Genomic DNA, 16296 nt, shown 5'->3' with positions numbered 1-16296 from the left:
GTTAGAGGCATTGGAGAGATTGTTTAGAAAGCCATTGATGACTCTAATCTTTGTTTGCATGATGCTTCATATGTGCTGGGGATAAAAAAGAATTTGTTGTTCATTTCTTCTTTAGCAAAATGTGGAATGCATGTCACTTTTGAATAACAAATGCATGATCAGGGATAAGGAATTCTTGACTTTGGTGCTCACTGACACATTATGTCATGGACTTTATGAGTTAGATGCTCACTCTATTAATCAATTAAATTATTTGGCATCTACTCTTACTCCTGATATGTCACAGGTAGAGTTATGGCATGCTCGTATGGGGCATGTGAATAATGGTAGTTTGATGTTTGTGCAGCGTACTCAGATGTTGGAAGGCTTACCTCTCTTGGAGAGACCTCTTGAGCACATTTGTGAGGGATGCATTTTGGAAAAAATGCATCGGTCTTCTTTCCCTCGTGATGTTTCTTTCAAAGCTAAGGCTAAGTTGCAGCTTGTGCATTAAGATATATGTGGACCCATATAGACAAAGTCATTGGGTGGATGTTTTTACTTTGTTACCTTCATTGATGACTTTATATGTTTTTGTTAGGTTTTTTATTGATTAAAAAGCCAAAAAGTGTATGATGCATTTTTGGCTTTCACTGCCCTTGCGGAAAATCAATTTGGCTATAAGATTAAGACTCTCAGTCCAAACTAAGGGGGAGAGGGAATATATGTCTTCATTGTTGAATTTCTTTCTAAAGCAAAAAGGTATTGCACATTAGTTTACTATTGCATATACTCCACAATAGAATGGGTTTGTAGAAAGGAAGAATCGGTCACTCGTAGAGATGGCCAAATGTATGCTGAAAGCTAAGAAATTGTCAGATGTTTTTGGATGGATGTAGTTATGTGTGCTTGTCATGTTTTGAATAGGTGCCCTACTAAAGCATTGAAAAATATCTTGGAACAAGTGTAAATCTTCAGTTGGTCACTTTCATACCTTTGGGCGTCTTGCATATGCTCATATTCCCAAAGTGTTGAGAAAAAAGTTGGACAGTAAGGTTGTCAAATGTATATTTTGTGGGTTGCAATAGTGAAAGCAAAGGGTGCAAATTGTATGATTCTCTTTCCAAGAAAGTTTTTGTCATTAGAGATGTGATTTTTGATGAAAAATCAAAATTATCTCTTGTTGGTTATGACACATATCAGGCTGCAAAAGATGTGTTGGAAGGGCTGCTGCCCATTTCTTTTGATGATACAACTAGAGCTCCATTAAATGAACAAAATGTTCAGCTAGTTGCTCCATTAAATAATGCAGAAATTCTGCCTATGGCTGATCAAATATTCAGCAAGTTGTTGAACAACAGGTTCAACAAGAGCATGTGCATAATCAGGAAGCTAGGCACATACCTAGATAGTATGTGTAGACTATGTAAGATAGTCATTTGAATGCTCCTCTCGCTGGTTGTACTTGAAGACAAACACGTCTACATGATTATGCTAATGCTATGGAGTTTGTTATGGCAACAAACACACATGATGATGATGAGCTTGATTCTTTTGAGGATGCACAATAGAGAGGGCATTAGATGGCAGCAATGCGAGCTCAATATGATTCTATCATGAAGAATCAAACATGGGACTGCCTGTCGGGAAGAAAGCCATTGGTACTCTATGGGTTTATAAGCTAAAATGAAAAGCGGATGGATCCATTGATAAGTACAAAGCCAGGCTTGTGGAAAAAGGCTATGCGCAAAAGAAAGGCATTGATTATGAGGAGACATTTGCTCCTATATCTCGTATGACTACTATTAGGTGTATAGTTGCATTTGTTGCTCATTATGCTTGGATTATGCACCAGCTTGACATTAAAGCTGCATTTTTACATGGGGAACATCAAGGAGTATATGTATAGCAGCCCATTGGTTTTGTAGTTAAAGGATCCGAACATTTGGTATGCAAGCTGAAAAATGCATTGTATGGTTTAAAACAAGCTCCACGAGCTTGGTATGCAAAAATTGATGCCTTCTTACTTAACCAAGGGTTCATAAACAGCCCATCAGAGTCTACTCTTTATATGTGCAAAGAGGGAGGATCCTTGCTAGTCATTTGTGTTTATGTGGACGATCTTTTGCTCCTAGGAACACTAGTTGATCAAATTTCAGCATTTTCAAAAAATTCACAGCAAACTTTTGATATGTCAGATTTGGGGCCTTTGCATTACTATTTGGGTATTCCGTTTATTCATGGTGCTAGAGGCATTGGATTTAGACATATTGATAAACTTCTTGAGAAATTTGGCTTCCAAGATTGCAAGCCAGTAAGCACACCAATGGGGATTTGACTGAAGTTGTCTTTGCATGATGACAATGATACGTTTGACACATCCATACATATGCTTTAACGGTTGGCTGCCTCATTTATTTATGCAACACAAGGTGAGATATTCAGTTTGCAGTTTCAGCCTTGAGCAAATAGATGCACAGCCCATGCATGTCACATTGGCAAGCTGTAAAGCATGTTTTTTGTTATTTGTAAGATGCCAAGACTCTTGGATTGCTTTATGCCAAGGGCGGGGTTGCTGCAATTACATGCTTATAGTGATTCAGATTGGGATGGTGATTTTGATTCTCGTTACTCTACAAAGCAAGAAACAATCCATTGTTGCCACATTGTCTTATGAAGCTGAGTACAGGGTAGCTTTCACTACTACAGTTGAATGTGTATGGCTGAGATGTTTGTTGGCTGATCTTGATGTATCTATCACAGAGCCTACTCCTTTGTTTATTGACAGTCAGAGTGCCATTGCAGGGGCAGGAAATCCAATGTTTCATACATGCACGAAATACATTGAGATACAATATCACTTTATTAGAGAGAGGCTACATACAAGGGATATCAATCTTGTCTACTGTTGTCTACTGTCCTACCAACAAGAATGTGGCAGACATCTTCACGAAAGCTCTTCCTTGTGACAAATTTGAAGCATTTAGCAATGCTTTAAATTTGATCTCCTTTAGCGGATGACCCTCGTATGTTGATTACCTATCACTCCAGGGGGGTTTGTTGGGTTTTACTCACGTCTACGTTCACACAGGAGTGTTAGTGATCCGCATGTTCCATGTTGGGGCACTTTTTGCTCTCCATAAGAGAGGTTTTTTTCCCCAGTCACTTTTATTTTCATCTGTGTACTTACATTATACATTTTGATTACTTACCGCACAATACACACATTTGTGTGTGAATACATTTTAAGTCACTTTTAAAACCCTAAAGTCTAGGGGTTGTACTTTGTACTTAGTACTTTGCACTTCACATTCTATTATGCAAATTGTCGTGCTGTGACCACTCTCTCCATCTATCTATTAGTTGTGTTCACTTCTGCTTCATTATTGTACTTCACTCTTACAGATACTTATGAGAGGAGATCTCATCATGCTTTGATAGTTAGTACATTTACTCTCGCTATGCAAATGTGGAGCGTTGGCATGCTTGACATAGTCATGTGAGCTTTGGTAGTTTGATCACTTCAGCGTTATTAGATGGTGGATGCTTTCCCTCTAGTTGATACCTCCAAATGTATGTGAGGGGTGTAAACTTGGAAAAATACATCGCTTTGCTTTTAAGAAGGATGGTGCAGTGAATGCTATTTGGATAATGCAGCTAATACAGTTTGATGTGTGTTGTCCTATGCAGATAGACTAGAGCTCTTAATGGTCATTTGTAATTTGTCACTTTTATAGATGGCTACTCTTGTTACACATGGGTGTATGGCCTAAAGGCAAAGTCAGATGTATTTATACACTTCAAACATTTGGTTGTAAAATTAGAAGTAGAAACAGGTTTTAAGGTGCAAATACTATGCATGGATTGAGGGGGGAGTACATGTCTTGTGCATTTGAGATATTTTTGCTTGAGCATGGCATTGCACATCAAAATATTGTGAGGATCACACCTCAACAAAATTGAGTGATTGAAAGGAAAAATTGCATACGCATGGAAATGACTAGATGTAGCTGAAAAGCAAAGGGTTGCCACATAGGTTTGAGCTTGAGGGCAATCAGTGTGCAAATCATGTACATAATCATGCTCCGACTAAAGCACTCAAGACGATCACTCCTTATGAGGCATGGCATGATAGAAAGTTGAAGATTGATTACTTTTGCGTGTTTAGATGTATAGCATTCACTCATGTGTCTAAAGAGATTCGTGGGAAGCTAGATGATAAACCACTTGAATGTATCTTTGTTGCATACAATTTGGAGAGCAAAGGCTACTATTTGTATGATCCTCACACTCAAAAGATTTTGTTAGTAGAGATGTCATTTTTGCTGAAAATGTAGCCTATTCTTAGGATTAGTTTGAGATCCCAGCCACCTATGAGTTTGGTGATGTCTTTGAAGGTTTTTTGCCACTTGTACTGGGATTCAAGCCTAGTTGCCGAGAAACTCGTTTCATAAGGTTAGGAAACTCGTTTCATACCCAAGCGTTTCAGAAACCTATGAAACACCAATTTTAGATTTCCAACAAAGCCCTACCCTAAAAAATGTGTTTGAACTTTTGTAATCAACATTCGTCATGGACTCATTTGACACATTGACATGGACATTGACATTGTTTGCAAGAAATTTTCTTGAGTTGGTTGTCTATGGTGCATGTACATATTGATGGCTTCTTCAATAATTAAAGCTAATGTTGTCATGGAAAATGGACCATGATGCATGTATATGTTGATGCTATGTTGAATCTCCATTTGCATTCTATAGGATAATGAATTATGATAAATAACATCATATAAGTCATACTTTATATGTGTATAGTCTCATGATAGTTTTGTTTCATCTTGAATGAAACTTGTTTCTAATGTCTTAGGAAACTCGTACAAAACTTGTTTCATACCTCCCTTTTAGAAACCCTTGGTAACTATGGATTCGAGCTTGCTGTAAATGCAGGAACAGATGTATTACAACAAGCTTGCTGCTCCACCTGCCCCAGATCAGCCCTTGGTTGAGATCATGTGTTGTCTCTAGTAGCGGACTAAGCAGTTAAGCAAGAAAGGGCTGCTGTAAATGTGGCAAAATCGGTTCTAAGATGGTTGTTATATACTCTGTAGGAGAGTTTAAGATTGATGCTTCTTTGTCGTCTCAACATACTAAAAAGGTTGCTCATAATGTAGGGGGGGACATTTTGTGGAAAGTTTGGAAGTAGATGCTCTTCGTGAGGGGCATGCATTCGTGAGCTCACTTTTGGATGAAGATGAGCCTAGTTTATTTGATGATGAACAACAAAATGTATATTGGTTGCAGGCCATGCAAGAGGAGTCGGACTCCATTGCTACCAATGGCACTTGGGATCTTGTTGAGTTACCAACTAGCACAAAGGCTATTGGCGCTAAATGGGTTTCTAGACTCAAATGCAAAGTTGATGGTTCAATTGATAGGTAGAAGGCACTCAGAAAAAGGGTATAGATTATGAGGATATTTTTGTTTCTACATCTTGCATGAGTACAATTAGATGTGTTATTGCTATGGCTACCCATCATGGATGGAAAGTACATCCGTTGGACATTAAGATAGCATTTTTTAGTGGTGACCTTCATGAGGATGTCTACGTATCACAACCTTTAGGGTTTGTGGTTTAAGGCAAAGAGCACTTGGTTTGCAAGTTAAACAAGGCTTTGTATGGCTTGAAAAAAGCTCCTCTTGCATGATATTCAAAGATAGATGCTTATTAGAATAACAAAGGGTTCAAGAATAGTCCAACTGCTGCTACTCTACACATTAAAAATGAAGGGGCAGACTTGTTGGTCATCATTCTTTATGTGGATAATATGCTGCTCACCAAACTTAAAAAGGACAAAATTTTAGATTTTTGAAGCTGAATTGAAGAATACATTTGCTATGTTAGATATGGGCCTTTTACATTACTGTTTGGGGATTTAGTTCACCCAAAATCAACATGGTATCATCATGTCATAGTCATAGTATGTGGAAAAGCTTCTACATAGGTTCAACATGCAAGATTGTAAGCCTATGAGTATTCTGATGGAGCTAGGAATAAAGCTTTCTATTCACGATGGTAGTGAGATGATTGATGTTGCAATTTACAACCTGCCATTGGATGCCTTATTTATCTTTGCAAGACACGCCCTAACATACAGTAACCAATTTGTAGTATCTTAGATGAGGAGGTTTATGCATAGCCCACAGGCAGTTCATTGGTAAGCTGTTAAGCAAATCTTCCATTACTTGCAAGGTACTTTAGACATATGCCTTGATATTTCCTAGGGGGAGACTTGTAGCTATAGGCTTGCAACAATTCAGATCGGGCTAGAGACTCAGATACTGGCAATCTACTAGTGAATATTTTCTCTTGTTGGGCCTTTTATGTTTTTCATGGCTTAGCGAGAAACAACCTACAATGGCTATCTTGTCTTGTCAGGCTGACTACAAGGTAGCCTTCACAACAACAATAGAATGTGTATGGTTGCACAAATTGTTAGTTGAGCTACAAATTTTATTGGAGGGTCCTACACCCATTCTCTCAAATAGTCAAAGTGTGCTATTGCAATAGCACAAAATCTTGTGTTTCATGCTTGCACGAAGCACATTGAGATTCATTACCATTATGGTAGAGAGAGATCTTATGTAGGAGAGACCAGCTTGATGTATGTTCCCACACAGGAAAATGTTGTAGACATTTTCACCAAGGGTTTACCATGTGACAAGTTTAAGCCTTTCTGCAAGTCCTTGAACTTATTGCCCTTTGATGATTGATGATTCTTGTACTTCATTAGATTGGCATTGCAGAGGGATGTTGGAATTTGCTAATTCTCGAGCGATGTGTGGACACTTATTTAAGTGTCAAAGTATGGTGTGGGCACCTTGTGTCTTAGGACTTTAATGTGGTGACACTTGGCCCTAGAGTCAGTTAAAAAAATTCTAGTTAGTGTGTGGAAGGTTGGATAGGTCAACCTTAGACATTAGTTGTACTTTCTTTCAGTACTTTTATTAAATCATTTTCACTGGAGAGTACACACACTCTTTTGCTTGCACTTTCATTGTCTATTGTCTCTCATTTCCCTCTCCCTCCATAGCCAGTTCCAACAGTGAGTGGGAAATGGTGCAAGTAAGAGTGAAACTTAGGGAGTAAACATTTCGTCAACTCAACAATGACAATGGTATTGTGAACTTCCCATTGACAGACAAGCTCATGGTAGGAAATACATGAATCAAGATATGGCTCTAAGACTTGTCTAAGATTCCAAAGACCATGAGATGCAAGCACTCCTTGCATCAAATTTGCTGAGATGATAAAATTGGACCTATCAAAATGATTCTTATTGCCAAATGCATTTTTGCTATAGCAATGTGAATTGTAGGCACCAGCAGACAGATAAAAAAAGCAAGGTACACTTTGGGGGCCATCCGAAATGTCCACGGGCAAAGGAGGATTTTTTAGCTGGGTGCTCACTACATAAGAAAGAGTAGGGGACAGCTTGAGGCTAGGTGGTAATTCCTCTATGGTATGGCTACCTGAGGTTGAATGTAAGGTGCATTGTGTATCAGTGGAATTCTTGGCAACAAAGCACCAAACATAATTGCTTGCGAGTAGGTATAAGATGCATTTGTGGCAACTAAGCACCACAAATACCCAGTTGAGTGTAGTTATAAGGTGCACTGTATAGGATTGGAGTTCTTGAACTGCACAATGATCATTTAAATGGATTTTTTGTGAGTATCTAGGCAGTACTTGATGGAGAACTGCAAGGAACATACATGTTTTGGTTATAGGAAGCAGGCTGAGCAGTGCAAAGTATGCTTGGGGGTGCAAAGTTGCATTTACTGATGCAAAAGCTTGTGTGGCAGGCCGGAACAGCAAGGAAGCTGGCTAAGGCAGCTGCATCGGCAGCAGAAGTGGATTGAGGTGGAGCAGCTGCATTCTGGGCTGATGGCAGCATCGAAGGCTGGGGCAGCATTAGACATTGCCTGCTGCAATTGTGACTGCAGCAGGGGCTGCATTTTCTCAGCAGGCAGGTCCAATCAACTGGGGATAATGATATGGCAGAAGTATTGGTGGATGGAGCAATATGGCTGTCGAGGTACGTTGGAGCAGTTGTGGCTGAGCAGAGATGGCTGTTGTTGCAGGATGGAGGCAGGCACGATGAGGAGATCAACGCATGGCAGCAAGGAGAAGATAGTGATGAGGACACACTGAAGTATAATAATGATGAGATGAATGTGTCTGTCCCTCTTGGTCCCTTTCTAGTGTGAGCAGGAATTCATCCTACCCAAACTCAAAAAGACATTCAAGTCAATTTTCTGTTTCGGGGCTATTCTAAAGCCAAATGTATTGGCCAATAATCCTTTAGTTAATTACTGACAATCTTGGCCTAAATTTTCATTGCTCAATCCTAAAACCCTTACCAAATATAAAGTGATTAAAGATCACCATCACATTGGTCTCCCTCTCAATTTGTGTGAATTGCACTCTCCATAGGGTTCTAGGTTGATTGGTTAATTATGTAACTCCATATTTCTTACCAGCAAGATTTGAATCTTCACTCTTGAATGTTGAGGTATTTGAAAGGTGAACTGAATACCAACTTTCTCAACTCATCTGATGGTGCAATTTGTGTTCATGTCTAATGGGAGTGTTGTACTAACAATTAACATGAATGTTAGCTGGATCAATTCTTATTGAAGAAATGTAATAACAATTTGCTTGATGTTCTCCAGATTCTCTTTGCTGAAGCCCTTGAAGATGGGACGATGAATGGATTTTTTAGACTAATTGGCACATTTCAAACACAGGCCGAGCCAGCATTTTGTGGACTCACATCGCTTTCAGTGGTGCTGAATGCCCTTTCAATTGATCCAGGCCGCAAGTGGAAAGGTATGCGGAGAATATAATTTTCTGTACTAAGTGTCATAACATTGAGCTTAACTGGATGTACTATCTAAATGCAGGCCCTTGGAGATGGTTTGATGAGTCTATGCTGGACTGTTGTGAGCCTCTAGAGAAAGTAAAAAAGGAGGGCATTACATTTGGAAAGCTAAAATGCTTGGCGAAGTGTGCTGGGGCTGCTGTGGAATCTTTTCGTGCCAATCAAAGTTCACTTGATTCATTTCGAAAACTGGTAAAAAAGTGTTCTTCTTCAGAAAACCGACACATCATGGTTTCTTATGATCGTCGTCTATTTAAACAGGTCAGAAATATTCTTTATTGTGTGTCTGTTTCATGTTGTTTATTTGAGAAACATCTTTGTGCATATAATATTTGTTTGGCAAAAATTATTGAATGTCTTTTTTAGAAGCCCCTATGAATGGAGGGAATGCTGATGGTTTAAGGAAGGGAGTGGAAAGAATCAGTGGATACTGTCACTCAGACCAAAGGGTATCTGTGTGAGCCTTCTGAGACTGTGTGGACAAAAGTCCTATCCCTCTGTATGATGTGGCCAAAAGCACTACCAGTCTTGGAAAGCTATGGCCTGAAGTACTCATCAGCACTGGGAAAAGGAAGAGAAAACCTGCTTGAAATCTACCCAAGTAGATAGTGTCCCACCTTGTTACAAAAGAGTTTTCCACCATTGTAATGCATCATCCTTCAAGAAGATGGCTGCCTCCCACACCTTTGAAGCCTCAATGGTACATCAAATTGTTGAAGTCAAAAGTTTTCAGCCTGTCTTGCATGTTGTGGCCCATTGCATGTCTCAAATTTGATTACTACCCCACCTTCCTTATAATCTTTTTCCTTAACCATAGGCATAAAATTATCATACACAAGTAGCTACAAATTTCGTGTCCCAGATGGTACTAGCATTTGTGACAACTATAATAGTGTTTCCATGATCAGTCCCTTTACCTTGTCTCAGATGTGTCCAAACATTCCACTTTGCAACTCTATGCCAATATTACCATTGCACTCCCCCAAACATTTGCCCCTAGTTAACTTGAGTTCAGGCTGAAAACCAGCAGCATTACAGCCGGAGATGCAAGGTACACAAGGGCAAATGTTTGCGAGAATGCAACAAGAAATGCATTTCAGTTTTCAGCCTGATATTCAAGGTACACAGGTCCCTTGGTGTTGTTTCCTTGTGAATCTTACAAAATGCTTGTTTTTATGCTCAAGTCTTTAGGAAGCCTTGTAAGTGTATATTGTAATGCCTTGTTAGCCATTTTTAAATAGGTATGTGTGCAGTTCTTCTATTTGGATGCTTGGGTGCGTTTATCTTTCTTCTTTTGATCTTATTTTGCCTTAATAATTATGCCAATACTTTTTTGGTCTCCTGTATGCTTTATGTGGCAATGTTGAGGCTGTTGATTTTTCTTGGTTTTGTATGGAATGTATTTGTCTTATAGAGCTGTGGGTGTGCTATGAAATCTTTTATGGTTTTTAAGCTTGCTTTGTGATTTTGCAATGTTTCGAGCTGTTTTACTAGTAATCTATATTCATTTGAAAATGACTGTGCGCTTTTGCATGAGATTTTGTGATTCCTGTATGTGGGATGTATAGCTCAGGGGTGCTTTGTGCTTTGGAAAAGGGTGGATGCAGAACTCTTTTGTGCTATCTAGCTCATGTTGAGGACACTTGGAAAGCCCAAGTGAAGACTATAGTGTCCTTTAGTGTGGAAATACGAAGGGTTTTTATCATCCTGCTGATGCCTTTTCATGTGAAGGGATGCTAAATTGAAGGCAACTCCATGCACTTACAACCAATCCTTACTCTTATGCTAGTGCAGAATTGGGACACTGCTTTTATCGGACCTGTTTATGTACCAACAACAATTAGAAGGAGAACAAGCATATCTGATTGTGCATTGACTGTGCGCTAAATTTGTGTGAGACCAAATACTTGAAGAAGGATGATAGAAAGAGTGTTGTCCTCTTTTGTATGAACACATAATCAACAATTTCAGTCCCTTGCAAATTGATAATAACTAATAGAGGCACTCACTTCCTCAATAGGATTGTGGTGAGTTGGCACAAGCATACAAGATCAAGCACCAAAAATCTAGTCCCTATTACCCAATGCCAACAATCGAATTGAGATTGCCAATCGAATCCTCTATTCTATTCTAGTGATGAAATAGTATGGGGGTAGCATTTGGAGTGATCCCTCAACTTGGTGGTCATGTTGTAGGTGGCTCGGATCTCCCTCATGTCTCTCTAGTGTAGCATCTATGTGTAGTATCCTTGTACTCGTGGTCGGCGTGCTGCTCTGATCTCTTCATCTCTTTGGACTATCACCCCTCTCCATGTGGCTGGTGTGTGGGGTCATTGTCTAGAAGAAATCGGTAAGTTGTGATTGATGTCCCCCTCTCTATACGATGTTTGCTTGTAATAATGATGTGCGGAGTCTCTAAATCTTGACTAAGAACTAGCCCGATATGGGGACTCCATGACTAGTTTGAGGGAGTTGTCTCCTCCAAATAGCATAGATTATCTAACTCAAATTGTACTATAGGCTCTGCATCTGCAAATATAGTGCTCCTCGCTTTCCACCTTCTAGCATAGTTTGCAGATCCACTCAGGTCTAGGGATGTGGGCTGCCCTCCAAGTCTCAATCTCAAGTTGAGGAGAGGATACTCTAAGCTGGCTAATGACGCATCTCGTGTGGCATCTATGCATCTAGGTATCTAGGTCTCACAATGAAGCCATCCCCTTTAGTCCTCATAAAGTGATCCCTTTAGTACGACATCTTCAGTGGAAGAGGCTGATGAGGTGAAATTGATGTATGCCATATATACAACTAGTAAAGGTCTATTAATAGTAAATGTGGAGGCTACAGTGAAAGGCAAAGTCAAGGAAAGTCAAAGACAATCAAAGCGCAAGTGTTGGAATTATTTTTGGAAGGATATTATTTTTCAAAGCTTCAATGTATTTTATTTGGGCACTCATATTACTTCATGGACATGTTAGTATCATAGCTGTATTACTTTGTGAGAGCCGAGCTTGTTATTGTGCACATTTTATTTGTACTTGTCACATTTGCAATTGTTGTGTGGGTTGTGTACATGGGAATGCAATTGCAATAGTATAGGCTAGGTCTAATTAGATTAAGGCACAAGCATGCTTCAAGGATATATATATATATATATTTTTGCAAATAAAGTGTGGCTAATTATATTACTTAAAAAAAAACCTTGAATACAAAGAAGTGCTCCTGCTCAACGGACTAGCTGGAGCTGATACAAAGTCATAGAAATATCAAATATACAGGCCTCTCAAGGCGGTCTAGGAGGGATGGGGGCAAGAAGCCATGGAGGAGGGGTGTATCGCCATTTGGGGCTGCTTGCTTGCATCATGAAAAACAAGTCTTGACAGCCCCAAGTGCGCATGAAGTGAAGAAGGAGCTCTTGACGAGCTTGAGACTCGCCCTGCACCTGGTCCCATCAGCCACAAAGGGAGTGGACGATGGAGGTCCAGAGCTCTGCCAAAGTCTCCTGTACAGAAAGTCTCTCTCCTCCGAAAACCTCCTGACACCTCGCCTTCTAGATATGCCATCTAGTGAGACTTCCTATGATCTCCCATACCTTAGAGCGGTTTAATATGGGCTCCAATACTTGGTGGATGGGGTAGAGCCTCCAAGCCGGCTATACTGCGCACAACCCAGCCTCAATAAGGAAGATCATATCCTGCATCCCAACCTCATATAGAAGAAGGTGATGACCCTGGTTGATTGTCTGCCAGCAGAAAACTCCCCATGAGATACATCCAAGGCTGGGTGCTATGCGGCAGAGGATGCGGCATGCTCCTCTCCACACTAGTTGCGCCACCTCACATGACCAGAGGCAATGCTTTGGAGTTTCCAGAAGCTGTTGTGTGCAGTGTTTACATCCTCCATCCTTTTGCATCTGGGGTAACCAGCTCACTACCGCCAAGCCTCCATGTGCCACTAGCCATACGAAGTATGATACCCTCCTCGGCCTCTAGCTGTCCCATAGGCGGTGCCAGAAAGTCCGTCGGAAAGCATCCGTGATGCTATGCTCCGCCCAGTACTTGCTACGTGACGACTCCTAGTCCATGTCCTCCTGCATCAGCACGTGTTTGCCAATCCTGGTTGTGTACTCTAGAAACCTTGGTGGCTTCTTGGTGACCGTAGTGGCCAGCCATAGCCACTCTACTAGATCCCACTCCAGCTCATCAAGTGGTCCGTCTCCCAAATCCAGAGGCGCCACTCCCGGAGCTTCACCTAGAAAACTTAGGGGTCCAGTGACCAGTCGCCATGTCTTTCCCTGAAGGCCCACCACCCGAATTCTCCTCCATGAGGGGGCAGCTATCCCCTCATCCTGCTAGCCTCTTTCAAGGGCCAGACGCCCCCCCTCCGGGGCGCCGCCCACTCTACTTGCCACCTATAGGGGGATACCTGTGGCCAAGTCACTCCTGAGGTGTTGCTGCGTCAATCTTCCTTCTTCTCAACTCGACTCCTCTCTAGCAACCTAATATCCGCTGCAACACCTCCTTATCCATCAACCTGGGTCCTGGACACCTCCTGCCAGGTCCTAATTGTGTGAGCCGGGCCGGCCTCCCAACCAGCCCATTGGATGTGGGGGCGCTTGCCGATCTGTACCCCCTCCTGATCTCTGACCTAGGGGTTCTAGATCACTAGTAGACGGTCTATCTCCTCCTTGCAACCTGGGGGGCTCTGAATTAGGGCCTTAGGGATGCCTTGCCACACATGAAGTAAGCTACATAGGAAGGGGGATTTGGGGGGCATGATCTGGGCCGTCGTGAAGATCCATCTCAAGGACGGTTTCCAATCCCCGCCGAGCCTCGGTCTGCACTCCTGGAGATCCTCTTGTAGTAGGGCCTTTCAAGTCTGCCCTCTTGGTGTGAGACTGCAGACTACAAGCTTGACCAAAAGGTCCATACTTTGATACTCTGGGTCAATGATCCCAAGCCCTTCCTCTGACCGATGCCGGATGATGACCGCCTACGCCACCTTGGCCCTGTAGTGACGGGCCAGACACGAAGATCGAGACAATAGGTGTTCGTTAGGCGCGGAGAGACAGAGAGTGAGCGAGAGCAAATAGCAGAGAGTGAGCACGTTTATAGGTACAATGACGAGAGTACCTTTAGATTTTTAGATAGATATATATATGCGTAAGTACAAGTGCTAAGGGTGTGTTCACACCCGAGCACATTTAAATGCATGATGGCCTTTATTCCCAACAACCTCCCACCTAAAGGCAATGTGCCTTAAGAGGAGAAAAGAATCAGCCAAATCTAGGTATGTACAAAGCTGAAATACATATATCTATCCAACTCCCATCATTTGTTGGCAATGAGCAAACCGCTCTGCTAGAAGACCCTTCGTGAGAAGGTCTGCAGGATCATCTGTATGCACTTTGACAAGCTCAATGCTCTTGCTATCAAGTACATCTCTAATGAAGTGGTACTTCACTTGTATGTGCTTTGTCTTTGTATGAAAGACAGGATTCCGTGCTAGCATGATAGCACTTTGACTATCACAATGGAGAATAGGTAACTCTGTGATGCCAAGCTCTCTCACCAGACGTGAAAGCCATAAAGCCTCCTTGCATGCCTTAGTGGCAGCCACATACTCTGCCTCTGTAATAGTAGACAATGCAATACACTTTTGTAGCGTGGAGATCCAAGAGACTGCTCCTCCTGTGAAAGTAAACACATACCTAGAAGTGGACTTCCTGGAATCCGTATGACCAGCATAGTCTGCATCTGTAAAGCCAACAACAGATGCCTTCTGCTTCCCAAAGCAAATGCACAACTCCTTTGTGCCTTTGAGGTATCTCATAATACCTTTCACTATATCCCAATGCTTCTTGCCAAGGGTTGCCATGTATCTGCTAACCACTCGCACTACAAAGGCAATGCCAGGACGTGTAGCAACCATAGCATACATCAAACTGCCAACAACTGAAGCATATGGTATCTTGGCCATTTCAGCCTTCTCATCATCAGATGTAGGGCTGTCCTCTGCACTGAGTTTCACATATGGAGGCAATGGAACCTCAATTGTTTCCCCCCCCCTCCATATTGAAACACTGCAAAACCTTGGAGATATACTCTTGCTGAGATAGATAGAGTAAGCCTTTTGATCTATCTCTGAGTATTCGCATGCCAAGAATGTGATTTGCATCACCAAGATCCTTCATGTCAAAGCTGCCATGAAAACTTTGCTTCAGTGAGTTCAAGGCATGAGTATCCCTGCCAGCAATCAACATGTCATCTACATACAAGACCAAGAGAATCAGGCTGCCATCTGCTGCCTTCTTGGTGTACAAGCAGTGATCCACTTGACTTCTATGGAAACCTTGAGACTGCATGAATGTATCAAACTTATGATACCATTCTCTTGGTGCTTGTTTCAGCCCATACAAACTCCTTTTGAGTTTACATATCATATTTTCTTTCCCTTTTTTCACAAATCCTTCAAGCTGCTGCATATATATGTCTTCATGCCGATCACCATGTAAAACTGTAGTCTTTACATCCATCTGTATGAGCGCCATATCTTCACCTGCAACCAAGCCCAAAATGATTCTCAATGTAGTCATCTTGACTATAGGAGAGAAAATCTCATCAAAGTCAATTCCATGCTCTTGCTTGTACCCCTTTGCAACCAATCTTGCTTTGTACTTTGGTGAGGAATCAGAAGTGACCTTCATCTTGTAAACCCATTTGCATAGAAGTGTTTTCTGCCCTTTAGGCAACTGCACCAAGTCCCAAGTGCTATTTTTCTCAGGAGATTCCATTTCTGACAGCATGGCTTTATACCATTTCTTGCTGTTCTATCTATCCATTGCTTCATTGAAGCAAGAAGGTTCACCACAGTTTGTCAACATGACATATTCAGCCACATTATTTGCACCAGGAACAAATCTGTCAGGTTGTCTAGTAGCCCTAGACGATCTCCTAACCCAATGATCATTGTTTGCTGGCTGTTCCTGCAAATTTCCATTTTCATCATGCTGTCCTGGCATCTCAGCCTGCAAATCAGCATTAACAGCTTGCTGTCCTAGCTGTTCTTGCACACGTAGTGGCTCATTATCATGGGCAATAGCTGGTTGATCATTTCCAGTACCATTTTCTACATTTATAGGTTCATTTACAGCAGGTATTTGCTGCTGTATAGCGGGCACATTTTGCTGTCCAAAAGGTATTTCTTCCCGGAACACAACCCTATGGACCTTCTCAGTCTTTTCAGGCTGTTTATGCATGTGATCTTCCCGGAAAATAACATCATTGCTGCGTACTACTTTCCTTTTCTCGGGATCCCATAATCTATACCCCATTTCACCCTCGTCACCATATTCTAGGAAAATGCATTTACATGACTTTG

At 41.4% G+C, this 16296-nt stretch overlaps 1 protein-coding gene across 3 annotated transcripts in view; it reads left to right on the top strand.

Moving 5' to 3' along the window:
- Nucleotides 1–16296, top strand: part of LOC148032093 (glutathione gamma-glutamylcysteinyltransferase 1-like) — a 180539-nt gene that overhangs the window by 16227 nt on the left and 148016 nt on the right. For 2 of the 3 annotated variants that reach the window (XM_087682716.1, XM_087682717.1), the window contains exons 2-3: nucleotides 8712–8868; nucleotides 8943–9181. In XM_087682716.1, the coding sequence (XP_087538842.1) occupies nucleotides 8712–8868; nucleotides 8943–9181 (396 nt within the window). The remainder of the gene's footprint in view (nucleotides 1–8711; nucleotides 8869–8942; nucleotides 9182–16296) is intronic. The other variant, XM_087682719.1, reaches the window with a different exon arrangement.

Source organism: Lygodium microphyllum, chromosome 8 (genome assembly GCF_053477565.2).
Source record: "Lygodium microphyllum isolate KBCC chromosome 8, Lygodium_microphyllum_v1.1.10, whole genome shotgun sequence".
NCBI classification, from domain to species: Eukaryota; Viridiplantae; Streptophyta; class Polypodiopsida; order Schizaeales; family Lygodiaceae; genus Lygodium; species Lygodium microphyllum.
Note: the sequence above shows the minus strand (reverse complement) of the source record. Positions and strands in the feature narration are given on the sequence as shown.